Source organism: Galeopterus variegatus, unplaced genomic scaffold, assembly GCF_000696425.1.
Source record: "Galeopterus variegatus unplaced genomic scaffold, G_variegatus-3.0.2 Scaffold3744, whole genome shotgun sequence".
Classification (NCBI taxonomy): Eukaryota; Metazoa; Chordata; class Mammalia; order Dermoptera; family Cynocephalidae; genus Galeopterus; species Galeopterus variegatus.
The window spans coordinates 24900-36451 of record NW_007729855.1 but is presented as its reverse complement, the minus strand read 5'-3'; the positions used below and the strand labels follow the sequence as shown (position 1 = coordinate 36451).

Sequence of the window (11552 nt, the reverse complement as noted above, 5' to 3'; positions counted from 1 at the left end):
GGATCCGAACCCTCGGGTGGGAGCGCCACCGCGCTTCCCAAGCGGCGCACTATCCAGTGCGCCACCGGGCCGGCCCTTGAGCAACATATTTTAAACAAATTAAATGGATTTATTATGCTTACTTTTAGAGTAAATGGTTTTCTTATCTTTCTTAATATTTAAGGAAAAGAGTGAACACTAAAGGTAGAGCCACAGTGTATGGGTTGTTTTTTATTTGTCTTCTAAAGTGATGTGCAGGCCACTTCCTTTCTCTATGGGCCTACTTCGTCCATGTGTAAAAAGTGGTGGAGAGAGAGGTATTGGACAATAACTCAAAGGCTATAGTAATTTTACTCTTTTAAACCTTTTGACAAGGTTGTTTCCAGGATTACTATGGCATATAGGTATTTGAAAGGAGGTTGCATTGGAGTTCTTCTACAGCAATTTCAGCTTTTGTCTTCTAAACCAAATGTCCATATTAGTATTTTACAATAGTGAGTGAGAAAAATTGGGGTCCTAGAAAACATAATGACCTGCAATTGTTAGAAGCATTGCTTTTATTGTCCTCTTGGTGATATTAATGGCCTTCTTTCTAACCATCTTTTCCTCTTTACAAAAATAATTTGAAATAGTTTACAGTAAAAGAAAAATGCAATACGACAGTTAAAATAAGAATCTATATAACACATGGGAAGGAAATCGGGGCAAATCATTAACTATTAAATGTTATGATGGTCAAGAATCTGTGGTGTGATTGTCTCAAAATGGAATTGTCGGAAGAAAATGACTGGGTTAGAAGATTTTTTTCTTTATTTCTGATTGGGATGGATGAGTAGGGATAAAACTATCTTAGAAGGTTGAATTGATACGGATAGTTGATAATGAAGTAATTGGAAAGTAAAGGCTAATGAATTTTTGGCAATCAGGCTTGTTTCAAAATGGTTTTACAGAAATCTTTTCAATGAGTCATTGTATGTTGGTACAGTTATTCTTTGTTTCTTGTTCCTCCATGCTCTTTATTTTTAACTCCTTCTAGGGAGAACGTGGATTTCCAGGCAGTCCCGGTTTTCCTGGTTTACAGGGTCCTCCAGTAAGTTATAAAAGTTTGGATTATAATGAACACAGTAATTAACAGAAGCAGAAGTGTAGAGAGTGTGCAATGCATTCATATGGAGCGGTAGTGAAGGATTTTTTAAAAAAGAAGTTGGTAATATAGCTCTCTGCTGGGCAAAAGCAAGGATTCTATGGTATTTAATATAAATGTCATCTCTAAGTATCCTAAATTATATCATACTCAGAAATGACTCTACAGCAGTCCTATTCAGTTTGTACTCTATTTAGAAAGCATTGGGGTGTTTTTTTTTGTTTGTTTGCTTGTTTGTTTATTTTGCTTGCTCCCCTCTTATACATATAAAATAATCCCTTGTCGTTTTAATAATAGGGACCTCCTGGGATCCCAGGTATGAAGGTAAGCATCTTATGCTGGGAAGGTAAACATTTTGAGTAAAATATTTGGCAAGTCTGCAGCTTCAATATGATATGACTTGGACTTCTGTCTTAAAATGTATGCTTCTAGAAGTTGTGCAGGTGCACACTTACAAGCTCTCCTTAAGTAGTTTCTTCTGTTCCCCTGGCTTTAAATACCTTCTGTGTGCTAATACACTTGCAATTGTGTGTATCAGACTCAAGTTTCTTTTCTGACACTTTCAATCCTCATTTTATTACACTTTGATACAGTTGACAACCTATTCTTTCTAGAATTCTCTTTCCCCTGGCTTCTGTGACACTACCCTTTCCTGATTTTTTTTCTGTATATCTGGTTATTCCACATTCTTCTATGCAGCCTCATTCCAGTCTATCCAGCAAGCATTAGGACATAGTCCTGACCCTTCCTTCTCTTCTATGCTCAACAATATTATTGATGCCCATACTATTGATTACTGAATACCTACATTTGTATCTCCACATTAGAATTTTCCTGAGTTAGATGTGTGTATTCAGCTACTTCCCTGACATCTCCACTCAAAAGTGGAGACATTCAAATTAACACGTTCCAAGCTAACTTACCCCCCCAAAAATAAACCTGACTCTTCTCCCTCTGGCTCCCCATGTCTAAATTTGCATTGCTATGCATTATGTATTCTTTTACATGAAATCAAAACCTAAGAGTTACTATTTACACCTTCTACTTCTTCACACACATCCTCTTTCTCTACTATCAGTAAATACTATTAAGTTTGCCTGTAAAACGGATCTTAAATTCATCTGCTTTTCTCCATTTCCACCCTCACCACTCTAACCATATTGTCTCATCTGGACTACTGCAATGCTTCTTAACTAGTCTCTCAGAATAAACCTGATTTATTCTCTAAAAAGCAACCAAGAATGATCTTTTTTAAATGTAAATTAATAATTTAATCTCCCTGCTTATAAACCTTCAAGGGCTTCCCACTGTGTATCTAAGATAAAGTTTATATTTTTTCCATGGCTTATACGACCTGTATGTTCTTGTCTCTGCCTATATTTAGTCTTATCTTAAACCACTTTCTTTTGACTTACTGATTCACCGATCCACATTCAGTTATTTCAATGTGCCAAACTCTTTGCTTTTTGGATCCTTTGTACATAGTATTTACACTGCCGAACACTCTTCTCCCTACCTTCACCCAACTGACTCCTTTAGGTCTCAACCTGAATGTTACCTTCATGAATTGCCCTTCTTTTACTGCCCCAAATTAACTAATTTTCTTTACTATTTCTTTATCACTCACTGTACCATATTTTTTTTTCTTCATGGCCCTCGAGAGAACATGTTGTCATCTTATTTGTTTACATGTCATGATCTGTATTTTCTCATTACTTTGTTAGCTCCATGAGAACAGAGATCTTGTTTATCTTCTTTATTACTGAGTATCCAGAACCTAATACAATTCTTAGCAAATACTTAATATTTAACAAGTTATTTTTAGTGAATAATTAAGTGAAGATACCACAGGCTCTTAATAAATCTACTGTACTTCAGGGTACTCCGGCAGCTTTCTTATTTTCCTTTAAAAGTGAAATTTACTCATTTTAATTACTGAGATGACCCAATCTTTCAGTACGTTTACATGACAAATTGAATCCTCAGATCATTTTTTGTGCTCTTGCCAGTTTTCTTGTCTAATAACTGTTACTTACAACTTCCATTGATGGTTTCTTTTAGGGGGAACCAGGTAGTATAATTATGTCATCACTGCCAGGACCAAAGGGCAATCCAGGATATCCAGGTCCTCCTGGAATACAAGTAAGCATCCAGTGATTTTCTTCTTTGCTATATTGATTAAGTTAGAAGATTACAGCAACTCTTCAACCTTTAGTACCCTTTGTTTTAGTCATAGAAACCATCACCTGAAGTTTGCCAGATATTGAATGTACCCTCTATGTGAAAACAAAGCAATCTGGATTGGGAAGAATTTTAATAATCTGCTTTGTTCTTTTACCTTTCTATAAAGTTTCCATGGAAATTTTTGTTTGGGGGATTGGCAGCAGAAATAGGCTTCTATATTCTTATTTTTGTGCTGTGGGCAATAGTGGGGTCCCCTGTAAATGGTCTGGTTTAAAAAAATCATTTGTTTCCAAATTAAGATATTATTAAAAAGACATTACTTATAACACTATCAATTATGCATAGCATATGAACATATTTTGAAGGCAGAAGGAATATAATTTATGCATGGTGAACATCAAATTTAATCATAAGAAAAAATTATGTTAGCTTACAGATAACACATATAGAAACACCAATGCCTTTTGAGTATTTACAGGTAAGGAGGTCAATTTCTTGGGACTTATATTTCATGAGAATTTATTCATTTGCCAACGATAAAAATCAGTACTTTCTATTTGATCACTAAGATACAATGATGGGTAATTTTTTCATTATTTACCTTCTCATTCCTTCCTTGACATCACCCATCCATATTCCCTTAAATTTGCTCAATCTTGCCCTTTATAAATTCCTATTATGTAATATTTAAAAATACAACAAAATACATGCAAAATATATGTATGTTATGAAGCATAATTATAAAATGAACACCTATGAACACTACACATTTAAGAACTAGAACACTACAAATAATTTTGAATCAACCTGTGTCTTTCTTGGCAATCATATCTTTCTGCATTCCCCCAAGATATAATTGCTATCCTGAGTTTTCCATTGCTCCTTAAAAATAGCTTTATTACACATATCTCTAAACAATAGAATATTTAAACAATAGAGATCTAAACAATCTTTAACAATAGAATATTTAGTTTTGCTGTATAAAAATAATGTAATATTCATGTAGTTTTCTGTAACTTTTTTTTTTTTGTACTTGATATGTTAAGATTCATCCATATTATCGCATAAGGCTATAGTTTGCTCAGTTTCACTTCCATATAATGTGGTTGTGAACATACTAAAATTTGTTTTGTTACAAACCAATCCAGGATTTATACCTAAGCATAGAATTGCTGGATTGCCGGACAAGCAAATTTTCAATTTTTAAGGTGCTAAATTATATTTCATAACACTTGTATCATTCCCTTCATTTATCCCAGTTATTCTAATTTTCATTTTTCTCGTTAATCTTATTTATTTTAAAATCAGAGAAGTTACCTTTCCCCTCCCATTTCTCACCTAAAAACCCCACTAAATGCCCACCTTTATTGATTTATTTTGTAAATTTCCCAAATTATGTGTTTGTCCTAATTTATCTACCACTGTAAAACAAACTTTCTGAAAGCTGCATTCATTCTATTTAATTGAATTTCTTTACAGTTACTTAATCTATTTATTCCTCTGCATTTTAAAATTCTGCAGAATTATAGAATTGAAAGAGATTTCCAGTGACAACTCAAGTTTAAATTTCATCCATTTGTTCTTTGTAAGCTACAGTGAAAGGCTTTTTTTCCCTCATCTTTTTCTTTATTCCCTTTATAACAGGGCCCTGCTGGTCCCACTGGTATAACAGGACCAATAGGTCCCCCAGGACCACCAGGTTTGATGGTAAGCTTCTTTCTGTAATTTTTTTCTTCTTTTTTTCTGACTTCGTTCACAAATATTATTTATAATTCTTGAAAGTATAATGCATTTTCAATATTCATAATCTATAATTTTCTTATGTAAGGGCAATTTTATGATGTTATGCTGAACAATATGCATTCTAAGTAATAGTTCCATTTATAAATAAAAAAATGAGGTACGTAAAAGTTAAGATTTAGGGCCGGCCCCGTGGCTCACTCAGGTGAGTGTGGTGCTGATAGTGCCAAGGCCGCGGGTTCAGATCCTGTATAGGGATGGCCGGTACACTCACTGGCTGAGCGTGGTGTGGACGACACCGAGCCGAGGGTTGCGATCCCCTTACCAGTCAAAAAAAAAAAAAAAAGGAAAGATTTAAAATAAAGCATTTTGTTTGTTGCCTCTTGGTGTGTCAGTGTTAAAGTCAATTCTGGCTATCTTAGAAAATGTTCTAAGGAAGTTCTATAGTCACTTGATGAAACATGTTTCTTCAAACTACTATTTTTTGTTTAAGAAGAACAAAAACAGGGCTTCACACACACAAAAATCAGCTCTCATTCCTTAGGGGCCTGGGACAAAACAGTAGGATTGACAAAAGGAGTGATCACTCTGCATTGGGATCATACACTTGTGTACCCCAGGAGAGAACTGAAAACTTCTAAAGACCCTGAATGTGCAACCAGTTCTCTTACTTTACTACTTCTGTGGTCACTCTTATTTTCTACTCTACTAAATTCTAAGTATTTTTGACCCATAAAGTACTTAGACTTTATTCAAGTCGTGTTTTGGATTCAGAGCTTTGCTGTTGCCCTCTTAAAAGGGCAAGAAAACTGTATTTTTCTCATGTGCCACTCTCTCTTATCTACCCTATATTTAAGTGACAGTTTTCATTATACCTTTATAGATTGTATATTTTTTTGTGTGTGACAAATGGTCCTCTACTCTAGAAAGAAGGAAATAATGTTTGGTAAATACTGGAAGAATCTGTCAGAAAATCTGTGATTTCTGTTTTCCTTGAACTCTTTGGGAAAAGATTAGAAAACCATTTTGTTTAGTTCGTTTTAGTTGGAGACCTCCTGTGAAGCATGAGACTCTAGACTGTGGCACTTTTTCCTAACTCCGCTTTAAAACATTGGTTTACACTGGGAGTGCTGTTACACCTTGAATTTCCTTAACCTGTGTGGTGGTCACTTAGCCGATTGGCTCTACACTTTTGGTTGTTCCTTCAATTAACCCTGATTTGACAGGTGGGGCGAAATCTTAGAAATGCCACCAAGGTAAAATATGTAAATAAATAGGTCCATTGAGATTAAGAGGTGATATACTTGGGCAGACAAATGCTTATTTAATTTTTCAAACCTTGAAACATTCTCAAATATACAAAGTAAGATTGCATAAATATAAAACAGTACTTAAAAAACAAACACATGCTTTTTAGAACGTGAGAATTAATTGTTTTATGGTACGTAAATTACTTATAATTCTGATATGAGGAGTTTGATATGTTTGTTGAGGTTAGATTTTTAGTTGATTTGTGGCACTGGTGCTACCCCTCTACCTGTACCCATCCTAATTTTCTTCCTCTGCTCGCTCTTGTTCTGTCACCAGAAGTCTCCATATTCATCTAGTTTGTTTTAATCAATTCTAATTTGTGTCTCTGACTAAAAAGCAATGAGGGAAAAAACAGAAAAATATTATTTTGAAGTGCTTTTTCAGTCCTTATATGAAACCAAATAATTTTTCAAATAAATTTATTAATATAACATTTTTTCCCTTTTTCTGTGTCTTCTAATCTTAGGGCCCTCCTGGTCCCCCAGGACTTCCGGGACCAAAGGTAATTTTTTTCTTTATATTTTTTATTTGGTGTGGATTATTTTTCTTATTGTCAATGAGATTTTAAACTGAAATCTCTCTCTTCAGGGGAATATGGGCTTAAATTTCCAGGGACCCAAGGGTGAAAAGGTGAGTAAATGAAAAGAATTGGTTTTTCAGCTCTTAGCTTTCTCCTTTCATAGTCATTTAAACTATATTTTTCCTTCTCTTATATTACTGTCTGTGGTAGATTATGAAATGTCACTGCCTTATTTTATCTTGCAAACAGGGTGAGCAAGGTCTTCAGGGCCCACCTGGGCCACCTGGGCAGATCAGTGAACAGAAAAGACCAATTGACGTAGAGTTTCAGAAAGGAGATCGGGTGAGTAGGTAGGGAGGAAGTCAATGAAAATCTTGCTATGATATGTTAATTAGCTTGATTGTGGTAATCATTTCACAATGTGAATATATATCAAAACATCACGTTGTACGCCTTAAATATATACAATATTTATTTGTCAATTATACCTCAACGAGCCTGGGAAAAATAAAATAAAAACCTAAAAAAATCTTGCTATGGAAGTGGCATTCTGTCAGAATGCATTATGAGATACAATAATGGTTATATATGAGGATTTTTTAAAATAACAAGGATTTGAGATAATTAAATTTTTTTTTTCCTTTTTGTCTTTTTTCGTGACTGGCAACGGATCACAACCCTCAGTGTCGCGCCCGTACCGGACTGGGACCGGCAACGGGATCGCAACCCTCGGTGTTGCTCCCATGCCTCGCTCAGCCAGTGAGCGGCCGGTCTGTATGTGGGATCCGAACCCTCGGCGGGAGCGCCACCGCGCTCCCAAACGGTGCACTGTAGCAGTGCGCCACCGGGCCGGCCCGAGATAATTAAAATTTTAAGGAGTTTTATTGAGATATAATTTACATACCATACAAGTCACCAGTTTAAAGTGTACATACAATTCAATTTTTTGGTTTAGTTTATTCACAGGGTAGTAAAATCATGAAATCAACACCACACTTTAATTTTAGAAAATTCTTATCAGCCTCCCCCACAAACTTCCATACCTATTACTGGTCACTCCCTCTTTCTCTCCAAACTCTTCAGACCTAGGCAACCACTAATCTACTTCTGGGCTCTGTAGATTTGTCTGTTCTGTATATTTCATATAAATTGAATAGTACAAAATGTGGTCTTCTGTGTCTGGCTTCTTTTACTTACCACAATTTTTTTAAGTTCAACCATTTTGTAGCATGTATTAGTACTTCATTCCTTTTTATGGTTAAATAATATTCAACTGTGTGGATAGTCCACATTTTGTTTACCCATTCATCATTTGGTAGACATTTGAGTTGTTTCCATTTGTTGCTGTTTGAATAATACATTCATGTATAAAATTTGTTCATGGTAAGGTAGATTGTCATTGTCTTAGATGACTGTGTTCTCTATATTTTACTGATGTGCAAAGAGGAAGATAATGTTACTCTATAAGCCTTTGTTGTATTTGGAAATCTGATACCTTGCTTCTACTAAAGTAGATGAGGGGATCAAATCTATTTTTATAGCATACTGGCCTACTGTTAAACAAACAGGGTGTGTGCATTTTTGTTTCATATAAATGGCAATAAGAAAGTTAAGAATAAAGGAAAATTGTAGTGAAATTCTACAGTCAATATGGATCGGACCATTTAATTCTCTGCCAAAATGTGTGTGTGCTATGTGGCCCCCAAATGAAAATTGAGCTCCTAGTTTTAGGTACTCTTGTTTTTATAAAATATTTTATAAGAATTAAAAAAAATCATTAATATTTTCATTTTAAGTGTTGTTTTATTATTTGCCTCAAAGCTTTGCTTGTGTATACACTAGAAACTAACTGAAGTGAGCAAAGGTGGCTCTAGGTTCTTTTGCAAGCAGAGTTCAACTTTGAATTGGAAACATCCTATTATCTTTGATTATAATACATGAGTCTGTAGATCAGTTTTTAAAAAAGTGTTCCTAGCTAGATCTAGTAGTTAGAAAGAGAATGTATATTTCAATATTAACATTTTTTTTCTTTTCCTCTGCAACTGGGTAGGGACTTCCCGGTGACCGAGGGCCTCCTGGATCTCCAGGGATATGTGGTCCTCCAGTAAGTAACCTAAAATGCTTTAGCATCATTTAATATAAATTGGTATTGATACACAGTATGCAGTGAACCAATGTGAAACTACTTTTTTGTGTGCAGGGTCCTCCAGGTGGTGTGAAAGGTGAGAAGGGTGAACAAGGAGAACCAGGCAAAAGAGTAAGTGTTATGACGACTAATGCTGTTTATACAGAAAAATTCTAAGTGTGTGTGCGTGTGTGTGATTTTGTTCTTTCTTCCTAAATCCTACTTTCGTTGCCTGAGAATATCACTACTGACATACTTATTGATTATAATATTAAAGTCCAAAATGTTTACTTAATATAGTGCAGTGCAGCAATAAAGCTTGTTAGTTCTTTAACCTCATACTTTCTAACTAACAAAACTATGTTCTTGCCCCATCATTTCTTTGTGTTCTATAGGGTAAACCAGGCAAAGATGGAGAGAATGGCCAGCCAGGAATTCCAGTGAGTAGCTGAGGACATTTTCACCCCCAAACTAGTTGCCTTTTGAATAAGAATTCTTTCACATAGCATAATGCATTTTACTGCATATCTGTACTTCATTCCTTTTTATTGTTGAGTACTATTTGATGTGTGGATATATCAAGGTTTGTTTATTTATTTACCCATTGAAGGATTTTTTGGTTGTTTTTGGTTTGGGCTATTATAAATAAAACTACTATAAACATTCACATACAGTTTTTCGGTATGAAAATAAGTTTTCTCAGTAAAAGTTTTGGTGGGTAATTGTAATTACTAAAAAAAGAGGAAAATAAAAACATGCAAGTCCAGGAACATTATTTCAAGCAGCTTCAGTATCAAAATATCCACAGTAGGCATTAGAAGAGGTTTTCAGAGACAGAAGAATTGATGAAATTTGTAGGCCATTCCAAAGGAAGAGGATAATTCTTAACAAGACAAAAAGTTAGAAGTACTGTAATCAGATAAATTGATTTCAAGATGATTTACTAAACAGGCAGTCCTCAGCCTACAAACTTTGGTTCACAAAAAAGTTTAAATTATAAAATAGTGTAACAAGAGGTAAATTCAGGGCCTCAGTTTCTGGCTTCTTTTGGAACAATTGGTGATTCAGGCAGCCATAATATTCAATAATTGCCTTTGATTGTTCTCAACGAATTCCCAGGGATGGGGTTGGAAAAGAGGCTATTCTTTGTCTGCACTGGGAGAACCCAAGTCAGGTCAAATAAAGACAGCCTTACAAGTGGGGTCTCTTTGCAAAGCATCAGGCTGATCAAATAATGACAGTTCTCTGGGAATGGGGCTTTGAAGGAGCTCAGTCCTGTTCTTTCCTCTTCAGTTGCTGCTAAGCTGCTGGTTTTCAGCTTGATTGTGAGCTACTGATTGTCAGGGTTACTGTGGAGCTGAAGAAGGGTGATGGAAATGGAGCAAGTTAAAATGCTACAAAGTTCTGTGTTCTTGTGTTCTTCCCAGGATTCAGCCTTTTTTCCTCTCTCTCTTGAAAAAAAAACTGCTTAGATTGTGGCAAGTTTTGGTTAATTTCCAGTTCTTAAAAGGTTATTCTGACTGACCATTTTTGTCAGTGTTCTCACTGCTTCTATGGAGGAGAGGATTTTTGGAGGTCCTTATCTACCTTTTTTGCTGATGTCATACTGTCTTCTATGTTTTAAAGGGTTTGCCTGGTGATCCTGGTTACCCTGGTGAACCAGGAAGGGACGGTGAAAAGGTAAGAATTTTAATACTTTGAAGTGACTGGTTTTATTGTAATAAATATCTGCTTTTCTCCCAAAAATGTTATAAATAACTAGCTTTTGTATCTAAAACATGCCTTCTTTATCTGTCATTTTGGTGTTACTCCTTTTCTTTTATGCCATATGCTCTAAGTTTTCTTTCATTGCCCTAAATCACAGTCCGTGTGGTGGAAATACATGAAGAATTGTTTACCTTTAGCATTTCCATTGCAAAAAGTCAGTGCCTTTACTTTGAGCATGTATTGGCAAAACTTTTGTTTTCCAGAAAGAGGATTCAGCACTATTTTAGTGAGGTCCTCATACTAAAAGGGCTGATAGCAGTGAATTTAGAATGTCTCCATTAAACATTTCCATTTTGTATGCAATTATTGTCTGTAAGTCTATGGCTAATTCTTTGTCTTTTTTTTTTTTTTTCTCGCTGGACCAATGCAGTCTAATTGACTCAATTATTTAGTTCCCTATTTTAAAATGACTTTAAAAAATTCTGTGAACCGCACAATTACCCTATTTTTAGCAGGTCACAAAATATCTAGTCCTCCAGTTTCTCTGGCCTCTAATTGCTTTGTATCAAAACCAAACTGAAAAGCTTTGTTCTTCAGGCAAGGAGGGAAAGGTGTTATAAACTTGAATGTACACAGAGGGTGGCTTATCCCTAAACTAGATCCAAGTCGTAGCTTGGCCTAAAAGGCACAGTTAGAATAAAGGGAGCTTGCAAATACTCAAAGAACAGGATTTTTTTTTTTTCATGAACTAAGTAAAGTTATAGGACACAGTAACTCCTTAAACTAAAAGGAGTTTATATATACCATTAATCCTTTCTTATCTGTGGTTTCTCCTTCTACAG

The 11552-nt window shown here is 35.2% G+C and overlaps 1 protein-coding gene across 1 annotated transcript in view; it reads left to right on the top strand.

The window, feature by feature from the left end:
* LOC103601467 (collagen alpha-5(IV) chain-like) overlaps window positions 1-11552 on the top strand; it is a gene marked incomplete at its 3' end in the record, with an annotated part of 159158 nt that overhangs the window by 126433 nt on the left and 21173 nt on the right. The window contains exons 7-17 of the mRNA XM_008585876.1: window positions 1016-1069; window positions 1421-1447; window positions 3185-3265; window positions 4952-5014; window positions 6825-6860; window positions 6947-6988; window positions 7128-7220; window positions 8929-8982; window positions 9079-9135; window positions 9399-9443; window positions 10630-10683. Of these exons, the coding sequence (XP_008584098.1) occupies window positions 1016-1069; window positions 1421-1447; window positions 3185-3265; window positions 4952-5014; window positions 6825-6860; window positions 6947-6988; window positions 7128-7220; window positions 8929-8982; window positions 9079-9135; window positions 9399-9443; window positions 10630-10683 (606 nt within the window). The remainder of the gene's footprint in view (window positions 1-1015; window positions 1070-1420; window positions 1448-3184; window positions 3266-4951; window positions 5015-6824; window positions 6861-6946; window positions 6989-7127; window positions 7221-8928; window positions 8983-9078; window positions 9136-9398; window positions 9444-10629; window positions 10684-11552) is intronic.